The 26,544-nt window shown below is 36.2% G+C and overlaps 1 protein-coding gene across 6 annotated transcripts; it reads left to right on the top strand.

Moving 5' to 3' along the window:
- The first annotated feature begins 294 nt into the window (after window positions 1-294).
- Window positions 295-24,918, top strand: NSUN6 (NOP2/Sun RNA methyltransferase 6). 6 transcript variants are annotated; one of them, XM_074865680.1, is made up of 13 exons: window positions 295-594; window positions 1,875-1,963; window positions 3,258-3,366; window positions 4,107-4,262; window positions 5,914-5,993; window positions 7,175-7,284; window positions 10,002-10,155; window positions 11,791-11,872; window positions 14,184-14,303; window positions 17,189-17,333; window positions 19,171-19,319; window positions 20,275-20,400; window positions 23,279-24,918. In XM_074865680.1, the coding sequence occupies exons 3-13, from the start codon at window positions 3,292-3,294 to the stop codon at window positions 23,489-23,491; spliced, it is 1,410 nt and encodes a 469-aa protein (XP_074721781.1). In that variant the 5' UTR covers window positions 295-594; window positions 1,875-1,963; window positions 3,258-3,291; the 3' UTR covers window positions 23,492-24,918. The 6 variants fall into 6 exon arrangements, with proteins under 6 accessions (XP_074721781.1, XP_074721745.1, XP_074721771.1 ...); XM_074865644.1 differs by having other exon boundaries at window positions 1,859-1,963; XM_074865670.1 differs by having other exon boundaries at window positions 295-647.
- Window positions 24,919-26,544: the final 1,626 nt, after the last annotated feature.

The raw sequence follows: 26,544 nt of genomic DNA, 5'->3' as shown, positions 1-26,544 counted from the left end.
GGACCACAAAGTCTTCGCCAGGGAGAAGGACACCGCATAGCCGCGGCCGCCCGCAAGCGGCGACAGGGCCGGTAAGCGGCCCCGGGCTCTGGGCCGGCCCTGCTGTCGCCCTTCCCGTGCCCTGGGGAGGCCTCCGGCGGGAGCCGAGCGGCCCCGTCACGGCCCCGCGGCAGCGCTGCGGCGTGTATGGCTCCATAGTAACAGCCGAGCCGGCACCGCCCGGCGGCCTCCGGCCAATCCCCGGCCGCCGCGGAGGCGGGACTTCCTGCCGCTGCCCCGGAGGAGGTGGGGCCGGCCTGGGGTGCGGCCGTAGGTGTGGGCGCGGCGACGGGTCGGGGCCCAGCTGCAGGTCGGGGGTGTGCGGGCCGCTGGGGGAGGGTGGAACGCGGCCAGGCCCCTGCGTGCTCCGTCGTTCTCGTGGCGTCCCGGGGCCGGTTCGGGTCTGTGTCTCCCTCGGGGTCCGCCGGGGCTGAGGGGGCGGCGGCGGCGGAGCGTCCCGTCCCGCTGAGGTACCCCTGGGCCCGGCTTGAGCCGCCGTGCAGGGCCTCGGGGAGGCTGTGAAGAGCTGTGCTCTCCCCACACTTGGTGTTGTCGGTAAGGCGACAGATGGAGGGATAAAGGAGCCCCAGATTCCGCTCCCCACAGCAGTGAGCCGACTGACTTTTTTCCTCCTGTGGGAAGGGGTCGGGAAAGGAGGTTTGAAAGTTTAATCTTGCTCGGCATCTCTGGATGCTGGCTACGTTTGACAGCTCGCAGTGCTTATGTGTGTAGTTAGATGAAAGCCCTGGTCCGGCATCGCGTCCCCCGCAGCAGCTCCCAGCAGGGGCACAGGGAAGTCTGTAAGGAGGTGGTGAATACGGGGTGATGCTCCCTCAAGGACTCTCTTCTGAAGGCTGTCAAGCCTTTCCTGGAGCGAGGTGTACCGCACAGCATGTCTGTGGGAAAAAATACCTCTGGTTTTGAACCTGCCTCTTGCTCTGTTGAAGACTAACTCTTGTGTTTGAAGGGGCACTGGACAGTCTCCCTTCTCAGCCTTTCTTCCTGCCGTGTCTGAATTTATAATTTATAAGCTGTTATCCTATCCCCCCTCAACTATGTTCCCCAGCCTGGAAGATTGAAAACTGTTCAGTCTTTCCTTACTTGAAAGCCATTCCCTCTTTATAGATCATCACTTTTCCCTGATTTCTTTCTTGTGTGCAGTGTTTTTGACCAAGAGTTTTTAGGTTTGATCACCTACTGGCTCATGTTTCATGGTAGCCCTCAGTCACATTTTAAAACTGAGGTAGAAACAAGTCCTGTTGCCAACATGCTGTCACATCAGTTGTTGGTTTTCCATGAAGAAGTGTAATTGTGAGATAACTTAAGTCATTCTGTGGAATTCTGCGGTTATCATGAAATACCTATTTAATGACCTAAAAATATACCTTCATAATGTTAATAATACTGAGGTTACTTGTAGGGCTCATAAATAACACATATTTCTACTAGTTTTCAAATACTTGCTTGTTTTCAGGATTCAAATTCTTTTAAAAATTCACAAGTGGGGGCTTTTTTTAAATACCAGTTCATTATGCTTCTGAAGAAAAAACTTTCCAAATGTGAGCCATGTGGGGGTGGGGTTGGTGGTTTTTTGGTTGTGGTTTTTTTTTTTTTTTTCCCCTGTAATGTAGGCATCCTAGGACAACAGCTCAGAGGCATGATATGTCACATTGTCTGAAATGCTAAAACTGAACTTTGGTAATTTTGGTTGTAATATGAACTATTGTAGTAATATTAGAGTTAGTAGAAATAATCAAGGTAAATTCTTTTGGGCATTTTGTTAGATTCTAAAAAAAAGACTTAATTAATTCCATTACAGTTTCTTTCTTTCAAAGGCTGCTACTGTTGGGAATCAGGTTTTGAAACTCCTACCCATGAAACTGAAAATTGCCTTTGTCTGCGATCAAAAGTTAAGTCTAAAAAGGTAATATTCTTCTAGCATTAAAACTTCAACTGATTCTGAAATATCAAAAAAAAAAAAATTGTGAGGGGTTTTGTATGATAAAAGTGACAAATAGCTTCTTATTCAAATAGAATGAATACCAAACTTTCTGATGTGTTTTCTCCAAGCGTGTTTAATACAATAAAATTGTAATATTTTAGTATTCAAATTTCCTTGTTATGGATGGAAAAAATCTCACTGACGGGGGGATGTTCTCACTTTCCTTCCATTTAAGTTGGTGTAAACAAACTATTAAATTTTTAGGAAGTCTCATTTCAGACTGAAGTGTATATAATCTTTCAAAATATAGGTAATACTGGTGTGGGCAGATACAATTTGGGAAGATAACTGGATTTTATTACCTACAGAGAAAAATAAACAGAGGATAATTATAAAGAATAAAAGCTTCATCAGGGCTGAGCTACAGTAGGGTCTGTATAGATGGGCTTTGCAGAAGGAATTAAAAGCAACATCTGGAAATTTCCTGTACCTTTTAACCATTGTAATCTTTCACGAGACAGTTTGAAGATTTTCAGTAAGAATCAGCAAAGCTTCTGTTGCATTAATGCTTCACTGTTTCTACTGTGAATTAAACACAGACTCAAGAGAAAAATGTTACTTACAGTCCTTCTTTAATTTTTTAAGTATATATGGAAAAAATAAAAATAATTGTCCACAGTCATGCACATGTCCTCCTGTTATGAAGTTTGGGTAATTTGAACTATGGAGGAAACCTAAGAAGTTAAGCTTCAGAAAAAGAAATTTCACAGGGAAAAACTAGAAGATTATCTTTAAAAATGAACAAATATGATTATGTAATAGAGTAAGAATTTCAGAGATGGAATTTAGAAGACTCAAAACTAAATTCTGTGAGGAGCCTTTGTGACTCAGTTCTAGGACTGAACAGCAAGTTCTCCCCAAGGATAGCTCAGGGAACTTTAACAGGACTGGATTTAGAGGTGGTGACACTTTCTTCACATTTCAAACACTGATACTTGTAGCCATGGCTGGGAAGGATGTGACAGCAGGGAAACCAGTAGCTTCACTGTAAGGCGGTTGCAAATGCTAAACATGTTAATGAATGTATTCTGAAATGTAATTGACAATAGTGTTACAGTCATATCCTGAGCAATATTTGGAATTTTGAGTGCAGTAAAATTGCATTATTAAAGCAGAGTAATCAGAAACTGCAGCTTAGTTTGTGGGTACATATAATATTACATGTATAAACTTATAGAATATGATAAAAACTAAGTAAATTATTTTCTTATTTCAGTTCTTTATTGGCAGATTTTAAAAACTAAAGGAAGATGACTTTTTTCCCCAAAATCTCTTTCCAACATGAAGTTGAAGAGTATCTCACCAAAATGTTCAGAAATAATGAGGTATGTGAAATAGATACTACTAATCATCAACAAATATTCATTAATTGAATACTGTTAATATTTCTTTGATTTAATATTTTGTGTGATATTAATACCTTAAAATAAGGTATTGTCTTCACATTAGACACAGATTTTTATATATAGCACTATTTAAAATATACACTTATTCTTTATGCCTGTTGGCTCAAAGTAACGTAAAGATATTTAAACTAAACTTAGCATAAATCTGAGACTTCAGTTTTGGATCCCACTGAGGAATGATCACAGAGAAAATTAACCCCTTATTAACCACATAATATTGACAAGAAATACTCCCTTACCCCAGTGTAGAACCAAAAATACTACAATCAATTAATTCCTAATGTCAAAGGACACAAAAATGATGGTTTTGTATATCAGGATAAGAGTTACGAATTCATAATTTTGAATCTACTCTTCCATCTCCTTAGGATTGTTTATACAGTATCAGATTGCTCGCTAGCAGCTGCTTTTGGTACTTGCTGCAGCCTGTTTACAACATACAATGACCTTGCTAATATGACTGTTTTTCCAACAAGTCCTTTTAAAGAAATTTATGAATTTTCACTGGAATTAGGCCTCCAGACATAGACATTCCTCACTATTGCACACGACGCAACCATATTCCTCCCATTTCTACAGAGTGTTTATTCAGTGCTTTTTTTGCACTGGCGAGACGTTGCTGTGTGACTCTAATATAAAATCTCTTCTTTCACTTTCAGCTTATCACTGCTTTAGGTACACAGGAGGCGGAAAGTAAATATCAGTCTCTGTTAAGTCATCTATCTCATCCACCAGGTTTCACAACTGTTAGAGTTAATACCCACTTGGCCTCAGTGAAACACGTGAAGAAATTGCTGTTTGAAGAGATCCAGAAGGTTTGTGCAATTTCTGTGTTATAGCAAAAATAACGGGACATTTCATCTTGTGCCTGATTATGAGAGCTTTTCATTACTGGAAACTATTCCTTAACTTAATACCTGTTCACCAGTATTAACATTCTGCAATCATACTGATTTCCTGTCAGCATTAAATGTTAAATGAAGATTCATTGTCTAGCACTATTCCTCCTCTAATACTTGCAAGAAAGGCAGTAACAGAGGGAAAAGACAACCAACTCTTTTTCATATGGCAGATCCAGACCTTAGATAGGATTGGGGTGCTACTGTAATAAATAGTGTAGGGGCATCATAAGTCTAGAGAAGATGGTAGAAAGAGATAAAAGCTATAGTTCAGTGTGCTGTGTTCAATATGTTTAGAACATTTTTATTTAAGATTAAAGGAGAACGGCTCTATGTCTCATTGCACAAACTGTTTAGGAAAGTGAGAAGATCTGTATGTTTTAGAAACAGGAGCCAGTGATGCCCTGAAACTGCTGCATTTTCTTGTTTAAAAGCTGGTTTTAATCTTTATATAATTTTCTGGATTTTTACTTAACTTGCTTAAACCTTTTTTTATCTGATAATATGTAAGCTGTTATATTTAAGTAGATTATTTTGAAATTCTATCCTAGATCTTCATTCTGTCTAAAAAGATCCAGTTCTTCTTTAAGTAAATTATTAATGCTAGTGGGTGTACAGGGAGCTATTGCATGACAGGAGCCAAGACATTTCTGCAATGCAGAGGCAGTTGACAGTATTCTGCGGGCTGGAATGGTAATGAGTTATGCTAATTTTAGCTTGATTGTAGAAATCTGGAAGTGGGTATTGCAGTGATATTTTGCTTCAAGGAAAAATGCTTTGCTGAAAACTGAATTGAGTGGCTTTTCATAAACTTTTTGTATTTTGAATTGCGGTCATGTTAGAAAAGGAAACTACGTGACAGTTTTGAACAAAAGGACTCTCATGGATTGGTTTCTTTCTTAAGAGAAGATACTTATCAGGTGCAAACTAATTCATGGTTTTGCATGTTTTAAGGTTATATTTTAGAAGGCTCAGGTGAGAAGACATTGTCTTCTCAAAGTCCAGGAACAGTTTTAAAATGGCAAGCTGTCATTTTTTTCAACTATATGCACAACTCAGCTCTGAGTAAGCAATCAAAGTTAAGCTGAAAAGAAAAATAAAAAGTATTACCAGCCTGGCATATTAAGTAAGACAGGCAATACATGAGTTAAACAGTGGTTTATAATTAATAACATCAAAAAGATACACAGATTAGACCCAAGCTTCTCTGGTGGTATTACTGTGGTCTGATGACAACTCAACACAACCTTCTTCCACAAGAAAGCAAAAAACAGTGGTAGGGTTGTGAGCATCAGAACACTGTCCCACTTCCTGAAGTTGGTTCTCAGTGAATACCTTTGTGGCCTTGTTACTTCTCAATTTATTAAATGTTTAATCTTTTATACCAGTAATTTTAATATGGAGTGTCTCCTTACACACTATTTTCCAACATCTCTTAACTGTTTACATTTGGGTTTTGTACTGTACAGCTATAAATTATGAATGGAAAAATAGTTTTCAGTCTAATTAAGTACTTAAATATTAGGTTTTTAGTATTTCTTAATAATTATGCTTTTTAATGAAACAGCAATTTAAAGGACTATGTGTTCCAGTTCTTGAGCACCCGAAACTCCAGGACATCTTATTAATTCCTGTCATTGGACCCAGGTTTGAAATTTTTGGTCTTCAGTGTTAAAATATCACAACACATATTTGCCTTATAGATTTCTTGTTAAACAATTATGATAACTAACTTAATTTATATTAAGAACTAGTGGACAGTCCGTATCCTAACCAGATCACAGGTTTAGTCCTTAGAAGATGTAAGAAAGCGTAGAGGGAGTTTTCTCCTTATTTATGAGATTGCCTTTTATAGGGAAAATGCAACATAAGTACATCCTCTCTGGAAAGCCAGGTAGGTGGCAGACAGAAGAGCTAAACTTTTGTGGTTGAATATAGAACTATAGCTGAATACAGGCAGTGTTTTCTTCCACTGGAATCAAGTCCAGGAATCGAGTCCACTGGAATCAAGCAAGACTTAGGGAGACTGGGTCAATAATGCTGAGAGGGTTCCTGAATTTCATCCCCTATAAAATGCCTATTCATTCTTCATTCTTAAGATATTTTTTGGATATTTCCCATGTTGCATCTGAGTCTGCCCCTATGGAGTTTTTTCACTGTTTTATTGAATTCACTGATGAACATTTTATTTAAAGTATCTTGTTCATAATGAAGCCTAACATACTTCAGATTCAGTTTATATCACAATTAGGTGGAGATTGGTAACAAGTAGTACTAGTTTGTAAATGGTGTACAGTCTAAAACAGCATTTAATGCTTTTAGTTATTCTTCATTCATTTAATTCTCTTTTTGTAGCATGTTTTTCTGAACGTTCTGTTCTTTTTATATTCAAATATGTTTACACTTTATTGAGTTCGAGTAACTGTCTTCACAATTCTTTCTGGCAAAGTTTCTGGTACCTGGTTATACTTTATTGTAGAAGTACTTACCAGTTGTTAAACACAAAAAATCACTTTACAATCATCTGGCCTAGGAAGGAATAGATGATTATTTCTCTATAGTATAATTTATTTGTATTCCTGTGTCAGGTTCATCATAGTGGCAGAATCTGCTTTATTCTGAGGACTGGTTTTCTTCTTGGCTATTTTCTTTGATTCCTCTGGGACTAAAATAAATCTTTTAAATGTAATACATGATAGTTAACTATTTTTTCTATTACATTCTGACCAAAACAGTATTTATGAACTAGAGTTTACTTGGGGGGCGTATTTGGTTTTTTTCAGTATACTTTTTTTTTTTTTAAACTGAACTACGTTTTGTATTTTTAGGCGAGATTTAAAAAAACATGCATCTGAAGTCATTGTTGGAGCCCACTGTGGATATGCAGTACTTCGAGGAGCACATGTGTATGTCCCTGGAATCATATCTACCTCTAGATGTAAGAGTTCTTAAATACACACAGTTAAGTTGTAAAGAGGATGGAAAAAATGTCACCACTTGATGACAACTTCCAATAAATATTAGTGACATTATTTTTTTTCTATTCACAGCTGAAATTAATCTTGTAGTTGTAATTTATGTTAAATACATTTTTTTTAAGTTTTTGAGGCTTTTTTTTGAGATTTTCACTATTTTTTGCATTATACTTGTAATAAATTATATGTATTTCTCACCTGGCCTGTTTTGAGTTCCCTTTTCCATATGTAATTCGTAGTTAAAGTATTAGTTCTCCAGGATTAGAGTTTCTTGTTTTCATTTGAAAATCTTTTTAAAGAGCATGTTCAAAGTAAAACCTGGCTTTTTAAGAATTTTTTTACTACTGACTACTGTAACTTTTAATATGGATGTTCAGTAGAATAAACTCACAGAAGTTTGCTGCTTGCCAGTCTTATAAAAAAGAAAAAAGAATAAAAGGAATGCCACAATGGATACATCTGAATGGTAACTGGATGTATGTTGACTATTTAATAGATAGTATTTCCAGATATGTTATTTCTTCATTCAGTCACAAAGGCACCTGCCTTCATGATCCTATCAGACTCTTAAGTTACAGATCTGAAAAGATGGATTTTCTTTTTTTATTCCATTCGCAATTCATTTGATATTGTTTGTGTATGAGAGATGTAGTAAAAAGGATTTTTCTCTATTGGTAAGAAAAATCTCCAATTTTAATGTCAGATTCTTAAGAAATGGAAATTTTTGTTTCAATGCCTGTGAGACAAGATAAAAAATCTACATATACATGCTTAGTGTTCAGTAGCATATTTCTTTTTTATTTAAAGGCCAAATTAACTTTATGTGAAGCCAGTATAATTTTGGATGATTCATCTCATTATTCTATTATGATGAGATCTACTAATCATCATGGTTCATATTGTTAAACAAAGTGAGTCAGGAAGGCATTTATCTAGCCACTTAATTTCATCCCCTTTCAGGAAAAAACCTTTGAGAAGTTTTAAGCATGTGCTTAAGTCCAATTCACTGAACGGGAATGTTTTTCAATCTAGGACTTAATAATGAAATAAGTATATTGCTGTAGCAGTTGTTGAAACTGCTTATTTAGACAACCTCATAAATATTCAGATCCCTCTTTGAGTCAACTGGTGATTTATCATAATTGCGTGTAATTATGCATGCAACATCAATTCAAAGAAAAGATACTATAAAACTTTAGGAATACTTCAGGGGAATTGCAGATAGGAAAATAAAATAAAAGGGCATGCTACTCACTTGAGGCCAAATATAATAAGGCTGTATTAAGCACAGATGGTCTAACTAGGGAAAAAAAGAGTACAGCAAGAACACACATTTAATCACTGAAATTGCAACCCAAATGGGGTAAACTAATTATCAGGGGGCTTTGAGTTTAATTTAACTCATCAAACTCTAAGCTTTATGTTTATGGAATGCCCATATAAGCTACAAAAAGCTTAAGAACTGTACATGGTACTAATGCATTTTGGAAGGACGATTGTCAGCAGAGAGTGAAATAAAATCCTTTATGTTTGAATACTGCAAAAAATCATTAGCAAATATGCTTGATGGGAGAGTTACATTGCTGCAAGTTTTTGTTCAGTGAAGTTAAGCAGACAATAACAGTAGGCTATCACATAATGTCTTGTGTTGCATTGTGTAAAAAGAAACTACCCCAAAAAAAAAATGTTTAGTGGCTACCCAACAAATATTACAATCTAAGAATTCCGGGGCATTTGTGCATATTTAGAAGGCCATTTGAAAATGGAAAAAAAGATTCCTAAATACAACTCAAAGAATTCTGGGGAAGCTGAACTGTCATTAGTCTTACTTGTCATATCTTCTCGTTGCTCCAGCCAGTCAGACCTGTCAAAAGCATAATTTTGCAAGAATTTTTTATTGCTGTCAGTGGAGGCCTTTATTTTTAAGCATATTTTTCAGCCAGTCAGTGCATAGAGCTTGCTCACTGTTCTACAAAATCACCTAAACCATCCACCTTTTCCATCGATTTTTGTTCTAGCTCAGAAAGTTTAAGTCCCTAGGACTACACTTCTAGAGTTTGGTGTATATTTACATACTTCACTGATCTGGAGGATTTTAATTGGAGATGTAAAGCTCTTTTAGAGGATTATTGAGAACAGCAGTTGCCTTAGAGGGAAGAGAGCCACACCAGAAAAATTGTTTCAACAAGAATATATAATCACTTGTATCAAAGCAATAGTTAGAGAAAAAGCAGCTATAGCTATGTTCTACCTAGCTATTGAGAAGTCATTAGACAAATTTAGTACTGGTGTATTTGTACAGTAGGTGTGAACCAGTGTTGTTTGTTGTACTTGCGTGCTTGGAGCATACACAGAGGACTGAATCCTGAAGAGTGAGCTTAAAACTTATGGGTGATCATGTGGTGATAAAAAATAAAGTGAAGATTTGTCTCGCCTCTTAAAAAACAAGACACACTGATTTGTAACCTTGTGTCTTTCAATAACTAGTCACTTGGTGGCCATCGTTCACCATGTACACTTTCAAGCTTAATATCAGTTAATCTTTTTCTTTGATTACATTAAGAAGATTTAAATTTTGCTGTGATATAGGATTAAGTAGTCTACTGAAAATCCTAAATTATTTGGTCACTACTGTCTTGTCAAGTATATTAATCTCAACATTTCCATTCTTTTTGCGCAGTTATGAAAGCTGGAGATCTGGTCTCAGTGTATTCAGATATTGAAGGGAAATGTAAAAGAGGAGCCAAAGAATTTGAAGGAGTCAAAGTTTTCCTTGGAAATGGGATTTCAGAACTGAGTCGCAGTGAAATCTTTAGTTCAAGTGGCCCACTGAAGTAAGTCAGTAGTAACTGCAATCTAGACCTACAACTTTGCAGAGATAAGGAGGAAGATGGGAAAACACTGTGAAATGTTCTGTACCCTACGTGCAACCACAAGATGACTTTGACTGAGACCTGTCTTGCATGTTGGGACGTCCAGCATTTTTTGGGAAGTGTTAGTTTCTGGGAATATGATAGAATTGTGCCTCCTGCTGTCTTCTGTAACTTCACAGCTAAGGTAGTGGCAATGTGATGGCAATTACAATTAAAGAACTACAGTAAGTATTAGCAGACTGAACATTTAGTTTCATAGTGGTATCCAGATACCAGTTTACCTGAGAGGTAGGAGGAAGTAAATGGGAGTCTTTTCAGAATTTATGTTTAGCATATGATTTCAATAATATAGAAAAACAGAAGTGACAAATATTCTCACTGTGGCAAAATTGCATTTTGGTAGATTGTTCTGTACCACTTTCCTATTTGGAAGGAACAAAAGTGGAGCCTTGTCAATTTCTCCATCTCCTAAAAATATTTGTAGGGGCGTTTTTTGGTGGGGCAGGGGACAGAAGATAAGGTCAGATATCTTAAAAAAGATGTATGGCATTTGCCAAGGTAGCTATCTATGTCAGGATTACTTGCTTTTCTATTTTGTTGCCAAAGCATTTGGTTTGTTCCTCTTCTGTCATCTAAAACACATATAAAAAGCAGCGTAGAAGAGCACAGACATCAAATTATGACCAAGACTTTACATCCCAAGAACAAACTACAAAAGATCTAGTAAAAATGATAAAATTTTTAGAAGATTTCTGATTTATTAGAGCTTAAATGTAATAGAAGTAGTGGTAGGATATACCTGTTGAGTTGATGGCATGGAATGGCATTATGTAACACTAAGTCTGGTGTCTGCAAGTTTGCTTTCTCATATCCTTCCTTCTTGTTGGACTGTGCAGTGCATATGCAAAATAATACTCATTCTTGTTATCTTCAGTAATCTATTGTTTTCAAGCTCAATATTGTTTTTTCTTGTTTTTCTTTTTGTCCATTTCCTTCTACGTTTGTCTTAATGAAATCTGTGTCAGAACTTCATCCATATTTAAAACTTTTAGGTTGCTTCTAAATTCAAACCTTTGCTTTGCAGGCAAATTAGTGTTCCTCTAAGTCTTTTGAAATATAATTTCTTTAGTTATTTGACTGAAATCTCAGACAATCTAGAAAAATAGAGGAGGATCTAAGCAGGAAATCGTATGCCAGTGCCCTGGTGCATACGTGGCTAGCCAAAAGCTGTTATGGATTGCAATTGACATATTTAAATCTGCATTTTATGCATTTCTTTACATTATCAGGGCTTGAATTAGATCTCAGTTTTTCTTGTGTACAAAAATATAAATTTGCTTTATGCAATTTTTATAGATAGTTGCAATTTATAATGTAGTACAGTTTTTGTTATGGTTTACCCAACTTAATGACATAATTTTAAAGGATATCAGATTGCAAAATTGTAAAAGTATTTTTCTTAGTTGGCTTCTAAGTGCTTTCATTTTTGTGAGATTATTGTTTCAAGTTTCTGTTTGTAAGCATAATGATTTTAATTGAATACTGTTAAAAATTGTAAATCTGAGTAGTTGAAAAATTTTTTTTCATGTTTTTCAGTGGGATGGGCATAAGAATGATAGAGACAGTCTACCTTAGTCCTTCGTTTGACAATGTGCTCCCTGGTAATTTATTTTTACAGGTATGTTTGTTACAAAAGTAAAAGTCTGTACTATTTGCAGAATAATGAATATCCTCTAAGCACACATTAATACTTTATATATTCATTGTGTATTATGGCACCTAATTCAGTCTTTGGATTTAAAGAAAACAAAGCTTTTAGAATGAAGTCAGTATCTACGTTTGAGATATAAGGGACTTCAAAGTGACTTAAGAGATATTCACTTAAAAACTTAGAAATCCTTTTTGCACAGATACTCTGCATAGAACTTTTAGTTTTTGGAATCTGTCTATGAACTCTGAAATATAAAGCGCTTTCAGAGTACATCCTTTTGTAGATAATCAGGAAAAACTCCAAATATTAGGTTGACTTGAAGAGAAAAAACATCTTTTTAGCTCTAATGAAAAAAAAACACCTGAACAAAATAACCATGAAAAATCTTACAGTAGCACAGCTTTCACTACCTCTTACCATAAAACTTGGCAGCTTCCAAAGAATGACAATTTTTAGTGTAAAATTTAAGAACTTATTTCAAGCTAGCTTTTCCTTTTACATCTTTAATATTTGTGATACTTATATTCCTTTTTCCCCACAATAACACTAATTAAAAGCAATACCCAGACATGACAATTGGCCACCTGTGTTAAGTTGAAATGTAGGATGATGAAATCATGGAACTTTCTAGTTTTCTTAAATCAGGTAAAATTCTTTATTTTAATTTTGGTATTGTATTTTTATTATATAAATATGACGATTTAGAAGCAGGGTTTAAAGCAAAATCAAACTGTCCAGCCATGAAAAAAAGTTATTTTAGTCTTTAAAGCAAATATAAATTTTATCTCAAATAAACCCTTGTTCAGAGATGTTCTCTGAAATTCTAAGTTATCTCCTCATTTGATTTGTGTAACTATCACTCAGAGAGGAAGGTAAGCCCTTTATTACAGTGAATTGTCTTAGTCACTACTTGTTTTGTCAGAAGAGTCCATTCACAGATGAGGTATTTTTATGCATATATTCTGTTTGTAATTGATCTTAATATTTTCAAATCAGCATCAATGCTGTCTTCTGGTGTGGGCAAAGGGTAGTTTATCAAGCAGTATGTTGTCTTATGGCTGGCAGTAAAGGAGAGGCCTTTTCTTACCTGATTCAGCTTATCAGAAGAACAGACTTGTTAGAGAGAAAGGTTATTTGAGAGACTGGTGCACATGAGAATTTAGATCATATTCAACTTCTTGTCCACCAGGATGCCCAGGGCCTTCTCTGCAAAGCTGCCTTCCAGCCAGTCAGCCACAGTCCATATTGGTACATGGAGTGTACCAGGTGCAGGAGTTAGCACTTCTGTTTGTTGAGCTTCCTGAGATTTCTGTTTCTCCATTTCTCCAGCCTGTCAAGGTCCCTTTGAATGGCAGCACAACCTTCCAGTTTATCAACCACTCTTTCCAGTTTTATATCCTCTGTAAACTTGTTTAGAGTGCAGTCTGTTCTATTATACAGGTCCCTAAGGAAGAGGTTAGACAACATTGGTGCCAGTGTCCACCCTGGGGTACACCACTATTGACTGGCCTCCAGCTGGACTTTGTGCCACTGATTACGATCCTTTGAGCCTGGCTTTTTTGACTTGAATTTGCCATGTGTGAGATAAATTATTATTCATTTTTTTGAACACTGTGGCATGGAACTTGAAACTGTGCCAACCAAAGACTACATGTAGTAAAGACAACTTTAGAAGGTTTTTATACCTTTGTGTTGAACCAAGTTAGAAGAGAATCTTTCAGAATATTTCCATATTGTGTAAGATCAATACTGTGCACAATTATTGCATATTATTTCTCTTCGATGCATCTGTTCTGTTTATATAATTAATAGCACAGTTCAGTTTCTTGGTACCTTAATTCAGCAAGCGTAATCTTCTTCCTATTGATCTTACTGCTCGTTACTATACTACGCCAGTATGTTCATATAGTAAATTTTCTAATAAACAGATCAATGTAAAATATTTGTAATATACAGAGCTGCTCTGGGTCTGTGATAATATCAGTTTATTTTCTTTTAACTTTTAGCACTGTAGTCCCCATAGTCATGAACCCTTAAACTTTAGCCATAGATACTCATATATAGCTTTAAATAAAAAAGGAGACACTGGAGACTTCCGACCTATACTGTCTCTTTAATATAATCCCAATAGTTCATTTTCTGTTAAGGAACTGACAGCAATATCATAGGTATCTTCACTGCTGAATGAATTTTTGTTTCAACGAGTTTGTCATTCCTTGATGCAGGACTTAACGCAGGACATAAGGTTTGAATTCTCCCATATTTGTTTTTATGATAGAACTTGCCTTCTGTGGTTGTGAGCCATATTTTAAACCCTCAGCCAGGAGAGAGAATTTTGGATATGTGTGCTGCACCTGGAGGAAAAACAACCCATCTTGCAACACTAATGCATGACCAGGTAAGAGCAGTCACTATCTCAGTGAAGAAAGTCTGACCACTGTTCATTTGTACAGCTTACTTCACTTTGCTGTCAGAATGCACAGATGATTTACAACAGAAAACAATTAATATTTGAATGTTCTGCTTACCAATATATTTTGCTACAGATCAGAGTTACTGAAATGGGCATAGACTATCAAATAGTCACCATCCCATTTAAAACCTTATTTGCCACAAATTGACCTGTTGAAATATGTTTGATTTCACTTTTTAAATGTTACTGAATTATTTGTAATGGAAGAATTCGTAGCATGCAGGGCATAGTTATGCAGGAATATGCTGGATTCATGAAGCTGAGAATACATGGAAATCAGGGGTTACTATTGTGTGCCAAAAGAATGCACAGCTCTGTACAAAAAGATATTAAAAAGTTCCTAATCCAATTAACTTTCTTCTCAGTAAAAATTATCAATTACGCAGTACAGATAGGATCTTAGACTGAATTTCTAGTCTGAGTTTGTCATTCTAAGGTAGACGGTTGCAAACCCAAAAATATCTCATGAGAAAATAACAATATGAGAAGAAACAAAAACAATGTTTAGAGGAAGACAAAGGAAAATAACACACAAGCCAAAAAGAATGTGGATATAGGAATAACAATTTGCATATAGTAAATTGCTATATGCAGAACGAAATGCAGAAATGCAGGCTACTCCTTTCTAGCAGAGAGGGGAAGAATGTGTAATGTTTCCTCTAAAAATTTTGTAAGGCATTATTATTTTCTTTGGAATAAGGTTATTATAATATATCAGATTATTTAGAAATCTTGCAGTTACATTATGCAGTAGTTCAATGGTTGTCTGTGCATTAATGGGAAGGTACAGTGGGTAATGATGTGAATGTATTTAGAAAATACATATATTCAGTTCTGTGACTGCTTATGGAAATGTTTCTTCCCTCAGTATGGAAAGTTTGCAAACATGCATTAAACATGCATTAGACAGTCATTAGATAGTCATTAGACATTTATTGGATAGATTTATAAAGCTTCCAGTAAAGAATTTCAGTGTGATAAAGAAAGGAAATCTGTAAAAGCATATGTTTCTGTCATGGATTCATTTACACCTATACCTTTTCCATCTGTATATGTACATTTTGTATAACTTTGCATAACTGTTTTCCTTAGTCATCTTAGATATTTTGATTGTGCTTACCTTCAGCTGAAGTGGTAAAGATTAAGAATACAGACGTTGATCTGAATTGGTTTTCCTTTTCTGAGTATATAATTTAAGATATGAAAAAAATATATTAGTAAATTTGCACTGCTTTTTGGTTCTTAAATTCCATTCACAGATTTTCCATACTAAATTTCCATAGACAGTATATTAAATAATTAACATTTCAGAATATTTGAGTCAATCTTACACTTTTTGTGATTTAATTGTAAAAATTAATATATTGGCTTTAGATGAGATAATCTTACTCTTTATTGTTAGGAGCTTTTAAATAGGAATTGGGAATAATTAAAGCTTGAGAATTCTTTATTACTGTTTGGACCCCAGTCCAGACTACTGGTTTTTCTAGATGTCTTTCAGGAAGTTGTTCTGGCAGTGGCTGACATGGACCAGATGGGGAAGAACTGTTGCCTTTCAGCTTGTTCTTTTTTCTGAAAGTCTCTCAGGAGAAGGACTTACCTCTTCATATCCACAGTATAGCACATGTGCAGCAAATCACTGTTTTAGCAACAGACCACTTTTCAAGCACAATCAGTTGTTAGTGTGCAGGTGCAATAGGTTGAATGGTGATAGGGAAGAAACAGTGGCACTTGGTCATTGAGTGCTCTTGTAAAAGGTGATTTGGCTCATAGCAGATGAAGGCTGGGCACCATTGACACCACATAAATCCTTTTTTACTTCTCAGTCCTAGACCTACATATTGGCTAACACGACATACAGTCAACAGCTTATCTTTACTGAAGGTTGGTGTTTAGTTTTGGTTTTTTTACACTGTCTATCTTAGTAATGTTACCCTTCCATAAGCCTCTAGAGAGCCATCACCAAGTAGGAAAAAGTTGTCACGTTTTCTCAGCAGGTTCTGTTTGCTCTAGCAAGTCTAGTAGAGGTTTTTGGTCTTTGGGGTTTTTTTGAAGATAGTTTTACTGTTCTGGATTTTACTGATGCTACTGTTTACTTTCCTTTGTGTTTACAGATTTCATCTAGCAGATGGTGGTGTGTGTCTGTTTTGATTTATCTTGGGAGAGGAAGAGAGAAATCTTATTCTTACATAAAAGGAATAATGTGTAATTGTGACTCCACTCCTCTCATGTCTAAATTTATTCGAGTATTTACAGTATTTCCCAAAGTAACTTGAGTGACAACTGCTGCAAGTATAACAGTATGTTATGAGCCTGAGCAAGCCGGAAGCATGGCTGTGGTCCTCATTTCCTCAGGACCGAGCTGTATGTGATCATGCTTCCTACCATCTCCATGCGAATTTAAAACCTGTGGACCTATTTTACCATTTGAGACTTCTACCCTCTTTCAGATGATTACATTTTTACCTAACTTAGTGCCCAGTAAAACAGTTCAAAACAAACAAAAGGAAAGAAACAAAAAACCCACTTGCCAGAAGTCAGACGTTATAGGGTCCCTTGGGGAGTGACTGTGCCAAGCAGCTAGTGCCAGTCAGAACATACACAGCTTCAGACTAGCATCTAGCCTAGTGTGGGTATCATGACAAATATGGACAAACAAGGACTACTGGAGTGTGGATTTAAGAATAACAAAATCCTGTAGGGAAAACTAAGCTTCATTCATTACACTGCTTATGGGGGAACGGGGGAATCAGGCACTGCACATCCATTTAATCCCTATGCTTTTGATAAAAACTTTGGGTTTTTTTCAGGGTGAAGTAATAGCCATGGACAAGATAGCTAACAAGGTCAAAAAAATTAAGCAGAACGCTGATTTGCTACGTTTGAATTGTATTAAGGCCTTTTGCTATGATGGAACAAAGGCACTTTCAGTTGAGAAGAGAGAGGATGAACAAGGTAAAGTAAACAACTTGGGTAGTAGTAGCTTTTAAAAGAAAATAGTAATCAGTTTTGCACTAGTAGTATTAAACCTGCCACACGTCTATGGCAGATACCTAAGTTGCTTCAGCACTGTGAATGCTCTTTTGTTTTCTACTCTTTTGTGATTATCAGCTTCTCTGTGAAGCAAATACAAAACTCAAACTATCTGTCCTTACCACAACTTAATATGCTCAAAGGAAATGCATTCCTTTCCCAGATAATATCAAAGACTGAAGAAGCCTTAAAGCTTCTTTCATGATAACATTTAAACCCATACCTGAATTGTTTGACTTAGTCCGAAGAAGAAAAAAAAAAATTTGCAGAATTGCTTAGCTTTTCTGCCTCAGAATCCTCATCTGTAAAATGGGGTTATTAATACCTAACTCCCAGGAGTGCTGCAAGGTTTATTTCACTGATGTTTGTTCAGCTGTCCAGGGGAAAGTTCTATAGAAGCACAGTGTATTATTTTAAGTTCATTTCATTTGCTTTTCTGAAGTGCTGTATTTATGATACTGGTTCTGTTCCCATGATGGAACGATTTAAACGGTATCTGCTGTCTTGATTATTTTTAGTTTGTTGTACAAAGTATGCTGTTCTTTCTCACTCTGTTTTATCCCAGTTACTAGTTAGTCTAAGTAGGAATCAGGTTGCATAATTCACCTTCTTTGTCCCTATGCAGTTATTCCTGCTTTGGAGGAATAAGGTACTTTCTTAATAGTCTTTCTATGAACATAAAATATTGTAGGTGCTATGTAGCGCTTACACAGATGAACAACAGTTAGCTGTAATACTGAGAGATCATGAAGGTTTTTCTGTACATCCCTGCAAGGAAGACATGACATATTTTGAACGTTGTAGTAATGGATCGGAGGTAGATAAATCAGACTTATTTTGTAGTGCTGGAACAAGCTAGGTAGCAGTAGTATGAAATCACTCGCTTGTTTTTATTGGTCACCTAACTTGAATATTTGAGGAACAGAAGGAGAAAAGGAGGTAAAACATATCTATGGCTCTGTTCCTCATTGGTTACTCACAGATACATGTACAGAGCCACTTTTGTCTTGGTGATGCTGAGCTGAGGAGTCTCTAGCACTAAGGCGATAGAACCTTTTGGGCCATTGAGTCAGTGGGATTCAGATGAAAGGATAGGCTCTGCATGTAGAAGTTACATATTCCCTTATCTATCCAGGTAATATTCAGAAATTGTTTGTGTCTTCACAATCCTCATTTACTGAATTGTTCTGCTGTGGAGACAGCATGTGTTACTCATTAGAACTTGTAATATTTCATGTTATTATAAGTGCTTTATTTTCTACAGATATATATGCATTGCAAGAAATAGTTATTCTATAGACAGTCCAGTTATCATTATTTAAGGCAGTCTTAATGGTTAACTACAGGCTCCTCTCAGTAAAGACTGGCACACAATTCAGTTATGAGCTGACTGTGGTTCATTACGGCCTACCTGTACAACTTGGTACCCAGCACCTCTGACCAATCATATTTCAACATTTTTGTTTGATTACTTTTATATTTTACTTTCAAATTATTAAATTAAGGTTAAAAAATATTATTGCCTAAAGGGATCATGTGTTGTTTTAGCTGACAGAACTAAAACTCTTTAGTTTTCTGGGAGATGAAATCTACCACCAGCAGTGCTGAGACTTGTCTCTAGCTGAGATTACTTTTGCAGACACTATCTATAGAACATAAATGTTTTATGTCAAGGAAACAGTAACAGCTTGTCCTTATCTGTGGTGAAGTCTTAAGGAAAGAAACAGCCACATTTTACATTAGTAACTGCTTTTTACAGAAGGACCTCCATTCTTACCAGAGTCATTTGATCGAATTCTTCTTGATGCTCCATGTAGTGGGATGGGACAGAGACCAAACATGGCTTATTCCTCGACTTTAAAGGAAGTGACCTCTTATCAGCCACTACAGCGCAAGCTTTTCACTGTGGTATGTATTGATCATTGAGCATATCAGCTAAATTGGACATAAATGCTTTTGCAGCATAAAACTTCATACCAAAAAATGGTGCCTCATTTTCCCTACCTTTTCAGCAGTTAAAGATAGTGTTAGGATTCGGTTAACCTCTCGGCTCCACCGTATCTGTTGCTAGGTGAAGTCAATTCACTGGAGCATGGGAAAGGCATACGTAAGCCAAAGTAAATAAAAAACTTTGTATGTGTTTTTTTTTATTCCTTAAGTTTCATCAGCTTTAATTTACAATAATCGCAAGAGTCTAAGTCCGGAGCAGGCTAAAATCTTTTCTCTGCAGCAGCACAGACTCTTATAAGTTCACTGTGTGGAACTCCCATGCCGTGGTGCTGTGAGGTACTGTATGGGATACAAGATGAGTACAAAGCCAGGAGGCCATATTACAATTTTTCATGCTAGTAGGAGTGTGCTTGGGCTGATGCTGAAAGGTAAGATTTCATGAAACTTGTCTAGATCTGAATTACTTGTATTTAAAGTGAACCAAAGCTTGAGAACAGCAGCACAGATAGAGCTTTTGTGCCAAATACGTGGAAATAGTTGACATCTAATATCACTGATAAAAATATTGTGTATCCATGGTGGGCAGCAGGTGATGAAAACAGAACTAATCTGTCTGGGATTCGCAGAGCTGTACAAAATAACAAATTTTACAAGGTGAATCATCTTAATGGCATTAATAAACTGCATGAGTTACAATGTTGATTTTGGAAAGAAGAATCTTTCTAATCCATGGGATCCTTTACTGTATTCCCTGAGAAGAATTAGTATCCTAATGCCTTAGACAGAAAGATTTGAGTTTAATTAAGTATTAAGTTTTAATATTATAACTTAACGGTTTCTTGGTTAATGTTGCTCAATATGAAAGTTTTTGCATTTAAAAATAAGCTGAATTATTGTTTATTTCTCCCTGCAGGCAGTGAAATTGCTGAAGCCAGGAGGTATTTTAGTATATAGTACATGTACGATTACACTTGCTGAAAATGAGGAGCAAGTTGCTTGGGCCCTGAAAACTTTTCCATGCCTTCAGCTTCAGCCACAGGTAATAGTATTTTCACGGTACTTCAACACAATCTGGTAAGCTTGTTTTGGCACTGTAAATTTACATGCTATATTTACTATCAATAAATCTCTCTTTCACTGCAGACAGTTTTAAGTGCTGTGGATAGAAATATCACAAGGATTTCTGAGGCTCTTTTAAATCTGTTTTTGTGTTTAATTGAGCTTCATTTAGGGATTGTTAAGTAGTTTCCCACTGTGTACTGTGGTTGTTTTGATTTGTACAACAGTAATTTAAAACACAACAGGGACAAAATTTCTCTTGAAATTGTTCTTTAATCCATACCTTCTTTTGCACATTTACAGGAGAGGTGAACAATTTTTTATTAATGCCACTGAAGTAGTGAAGACTTGCATAAAGGATGGGAGATAAATGGAAAGAACCTTGTGTTTTGGGGAAGGAGGATTTTATATATATGGGAGCTAGTTTTGCGTTACGTAAAGGAATGAGGGAACAAATTTATTTCAGGCTCAGTGTTTCAAGAATGTACCTTGTCTTTTTTGAAGATAGTGTCTATCATTAAGATGTCTGGGAAGAGGTAATATATAGGAATATACTAACATTTTTTATCTATACTGCATACATTTAAAAAAATATCTGTTGCCTTTGTTAGTAACTTGAGAGAGTTTATCGTCAGACTCTATGTGTCTCTTTTCCTTTGTTGATGTGATGAGTTGGGTGGGTTAGTTGTTTATCATCATGGCTTTGAGGAAAAGTCTAACTCTGATACCTGTTTAGCTTACTTATTCTGTGATGACTCTTATCTGTCTTTAGAAGTTTAGATGCATCTTTTAACTGAAATTAAAAAAAATATATACAATAGGAGTACAAGGAGAAATTATATGAAGACTGGTAAAGATTTAACAGAACTGAAGCTTTTCTTAAAGATTTGTATGTCAGGGTTCTTCTGTGTGCTTTCTCAGCATTCATTTACTAGGAATTTTTCAGTTCTGGCTGTTTCAAATGAGATTATATATTTTACCTAACAGTATAAAAGTTGTCTTCCAATAGAACGACAAAAAACCCCACAAGCCCTATTAACTCAAATGCAAGATTAATTCTGGTTTAATAGACTTTTGTCTCTCCAGTAATATCAGTCTTGAATAAAGCACTAGTTTTCACACACAAATGCCATATCTGTAAAAATTCTTTTGTGTATATTTTAAATGAGATGACACTGACTTGTTTACCCACAGATAGTGTATAGTATCTTAAAAACAGTTCACCGGTAGTGTAAACTATGGTGATATTTTGCAGTTAACAGGAAACTGGAGTCTAGGGTTGACTTACCTCATGTTCCTTTATGTGTTTCCCATATCTTTAGTCTCTCAGTAGACGCCTTATATACCCAGTCCCCTGTCTCCCACTTCCTCAGCTTGGCAACAGATTCAGGAATCATGTTGGGTAAGGAAAAAAACAGGAGCTGAAGCCATAGGCGTTGATCTCGTAGGTGGAGGTTACTGCATGGCAGCTGATCCTTTGTGCAGACTTACTTCCTCTTGGGGGTTTACACAGGAGATACTGTATACCAGCTTAAATGCAGTAACTTAACTGGAAGGAAAAAGGAAAAGGTAGAGGAAAAAACTGGTCTGTCTTTGAGCAAGTTGCTTGGCTCTGTGTAATACTGTTTTCACTAGACTTTTACCTTTCCATCCTTCTATTACATTACTTCAAGTTGCTACCCCTGTCTCCCTCTGTATGTTCTTTTTTTCTCAATTTGCAATGGACACTTCTGTCTCTTACCTGGAAAGCACTGAAATCCTGCTGAGGGAAAGGAAGAGAAGAATCACTCTGCAACCTCTTGGCTGCCCAGCTTTACAGCACACAGTGTATGGTTAAGCTACTAACTTGCATCATGTGCTGACTGGATGAGCTCATGCGTTAGCAAAGTGTGATGACTGCATTATAGACTACGCTAGAGCAGATTTACAAAGGAGATCTACTTTTGATATTGCAATGCCAGCTTTTGCACATTTTGTTCTAGCTCCTTACCGAATGCATTGAAAGAACAATCTAGCTAAGAATTAGGTTTTCTTCCAGGAAGCAGTGTGTTAAAAAGTAGTCAAGGCTACTTACAAGAAATGCTGAGAAAAGGGCTGTGCTTTTAAGCCCTCTCCCCTCCTGAATTTTGATGCCAAATGTCATCTCCTGAATTCAGATACCTAAGCTCTTTCTTCCTTTCTTTCTCTGCCTCATACACATACATATGTAACAATAGTCCCATTAGTCTGATTACATGACAGAAAATCTGAAGATCAGATTTTTTCTGCCACATCATCTTCCAAAATGATGTCACTGCAGGCAATAAAGTATTCTGGACTGGGGCATTCAGTCTCTCCAGCTGAAGTTTCCAATGTGAAGAATCCAGGTATTTCTACTACTTTTACTGAGTATATTAATAACTGACTAAGGAATCACTATTTTGGACTTAACTCATAGCTATTAGTCAGTACACAGAAGTGCTGCATCATTTAAAAGTGGCAACCTAAAATCTTTAGACCTTCTTACTGTCTGGTGATAACAGCTTTCTTGTGATGTTTCAGTCTTTTGAGTAACAAGTTGTTTTAGACCTGAGTACCTGTCCTCAATAAGTGCTCCAAAGTACTGGGCCAAATTGGATTAGGTGCACCACCACCTCCTCAAAGCACTTTGGACCTTGTATATATCCTTGTATACATATTGGCCAGATGAAGGCAAGAAAAGAAGGGCCACATTACTTCCAAATCCTCCCCTGGTGTGAATGTTATAAACGTAGTTTGTCCACCTTACTGGTTAGGCAGCTCTGCATATACTCAGTAGAATACATTTAGGGCACTTAAGAATTTTACTGATGCAATACTTTTCTTTGTTACTTGAAAAGGAACCTCACATTGGAGGAGAGGGCATGAGGGGAACTGGACTGTCGCTTGATCAGCTGAAGCTGCTGCAGAGATTTGATCCATCTGCTGTGCCGTTGCAAGGAATGGACATTAATTCTTTGCAAGATTCCAGGGAAGATGATCTGATTTCACTGGCAAATAAAGACTGTATAGGATTTTTTATTGCAAAATTTATTAAGTTGAACAGCAAATAAGCATTTAGGAATGCAACCTGAAAAAATACCTCTGTGAGCCTTAAGAAGAGTTCAGACCTGAAGTGTGTTTCTTCCTGCTGCAATGTTGCCAAGCCAACGGGCTTACGGCAGGGTTGCTATGGCAGCGATAAAACCTGCCAGCTGTTCTGCTGGGAGAGAGCCACAGGTTGCAGAAAGGAAGTCATGGCTGGGGGAAGGGTAGTATCAATTTAAAGTCTCCATTTGCTTTTATATTTACAGTAGGTCAGTGCATGAATGACAAGTATGTTCACTGTCTGTTCGATCTTTCCCCATGTGAGTTGCTTCTCTAGTGCAGCAAGCATAGGAACAGGGTTTCTCTGGGAGGGGAAGTAAGCTACTTTATGAAATGCAAACATAAATAAAATAGATGGGAACTGTTATCATGAATTTTGGAAAAGGTAGTTTCTATGGAGGTTTACCAATAGTTAATGTTTCATTAAATAGTGCTTCAGGAAACACTGTAGCATTTTACAAAGAACTGTTTTATAAATTGATACTTAGAACCTCATTTCTTTTATTTTAATACAAGCAAGATTCTCTGTACACATAGTATATACACAAAATACGATTAGGCTTTGTAGCATGTCTTTTATAGCAGCATGAATATATTAAACCATCTCACTCTGGGAATGTAAATAAATATTGTTTCAACATCAAACTTCCCATGCATAAACTGTATTGGTTCTGAAATAGCCTATTGGACTGGCTGACAAGTGACAATTTTAAAATCAAACATTTGCAACAGAAGGGGCTACAGTTGTGATTAATATATCAAAAGACCGAAAACAATGCATAATACCATCTGAAATGTTCCAAATCACCTTTCAAACAACTAAGAATATTAACTCTTTATTGGTTAGAAAGCATCACCAGCTAAAATCATATGAAAATTGAAACTGGGGAAGCATGCTAGTGCGAACTGCCTTAATACACTGCTCAAAGTTTTAATAATCTCAATTTCTTAAAGGTGTTAGATGTATTTGAAAATTCTGCTTCAGTTCCAGAGATGTTCTCCATTTGAACAGTATTCTCTTTTCTTAGTACTGGTGGAACAGACCACAGCACTAAGATTAGAGGGAAAAGGTAAATACAATTCAAAAACATAAACTGACATCTGTGTGTGTTTTTTTCCTCTCATCAATTTCTAGTTTTTAAAAGCATTATCTGAAAACGTCTGTCTTTTCACACGTAACTATTTGATTGGGTTAAAAAGAGCAATACTTCTTTTATGATTTGTCTTTATACTGTCAGAAGTGCTTTTGCATTTGCTCACAATCAAAAAAAATTTATACTATTCTGTTTCTCAGTAGTCTGGTTGTTTACTTATATTTGCTATAAATGTTTTGATACCGTATGTTTTCTACTGTTCTGAAATAAAACAAATGTCCATTCTTCTGTTCTACCAAGGTTGACTATTGTATCCTCTGTAAGGCCTACCCTTGCAGGATAGGGTAGGAGGATGGAATCCTTGTCTACTACTTGTCTACTGTTGTTGGTCACTCCTTGCCATTAGCCACATGTCTAAAGACAATTTAAAGTAATTTTGTTTCATCAGTAGTAGGTGAGATATCCTATTTAGAATCATAAAAGCTCATACTATAAATTACAGTCTTTTTAGTCTAAATATGGATAAAATAATTACTTGGCAACAAAAGGGATTAGTCTTTTACTGTAAGTACATGTTGAAATCTTTAACTCAGTGGTAGTAAAAAAGCCTTTGCTTTTTGCAGAATATATAAATTCTGTAAACATTAATCAGCACACACAGACTATATACTGAAATTTGCATATGCATATAGAGTAAGGAACTTTGCCTCCAGTTTCAGCAGCAGAATTTGTGCAATGCTGAATTTGAAAGAATTAAGATTGCTGAATTTTTAGTGGAAGATTTGTTGAGACTTTCCCAGGTTTCTTTAGTTTTGAATGATAAACAGACTTTTCAAGAAGGTGATCTCACTTGATTTTATATGAGAAGTTTCTTAGGGGGGGAAAAAAAAAGTAACTGTATTTGATTCTAGTGTAATTGCAAACCAGACTTAACGTGAAAAAAATTGCTGATACCTTGAACTACCAGAGTTGATTCTGCAAAAGTCAACTGCTAGACTTAAAAGAACACTTAGCATACTAAAGGGATAAACCTCAGCTGTTTCCCCGGGGCCCCTCTCTCTGTTGGTAATTGGGGATTGTGCGGGGGAGAGACTTCTTCACCAGGCAGTTGAGAGCAGAAACTCAAGATGCTCCAAACTGAGGAGCTCCCTTGAAGGAGCCAGGATCCTTCCTTGGACTACAGGATTGGCAAAGTTAGATGACTAAAGCTGGATAGATGCCCTTCTCTTTTCCAGTCTTACTGTGACTTTAACTAGAAGTGCAGGAATACTTCCTCATTGTCACAGTTTTGATGTATGGTGTATATATATTTCTGATACATAATAGGATTACTTTCCTGATAAGAATGCTTTACAAACTGAATCATTATGCTTCAGTGTTTGGTGCTGAAGCACAATTGAATATATATATATATATTTTAATATATATATGATATATTTATATATTAAATTTAAAAAGTTATTGTATTGAAAGAGTAATCCTACAAAATAGATTAGGCATGCAATCAGATCTCGTCTTTAAGAAAGTCTGAAAAGTAGTTTTCTCTGTTTGCAGAAATAGTGATTAGTAATAGTGCCAAATCTAAATATTTATCTTGGTCAATATAAAGATATTAAAATAGGTAGCCTAGTATAGTATGAAATTATTATACATCTTTTTCCTGTTTCAGTGTCATAGAGTTCATCAATTTTTAGATCATAGGATTTCATACGCTTTTTAAGGAAAAGGGAATATTTTAGTAAGAAATAGGCTGGTGATGGTGACCAAGAAATTACTTTGGAGTGCGTAGTTTAAAACATAAAAGAACCTTCTTTTTATGTTTAATTGTTCATGACTAAAAAATTTATAAGCAAGTCCAATTTTGTACTGCTAAAATTCATTGTAGAGTAGGTAAGTGTGATAGATAAAAGTGGTAAGAATAGAGT

Source organism: Strix uralensis, chromosome 1 (genome assembly GCF_047716275.1).
Source record: "Strix uralensis isolate ZFMK-TIS-50842 chromosome 1, bStrUra1, whole genome shotgun sequence".
NCBI classification, from domain to species: Eukaryota; Metazoa; Chordata; class Aves; order Strigiformes; family Strigidae; genus Strix; species Strix uralensis.
Note: the sequence above shows the minus strand (reverse complement) of the source record. Positions and strands in the feature narration are given on the sequence as shown.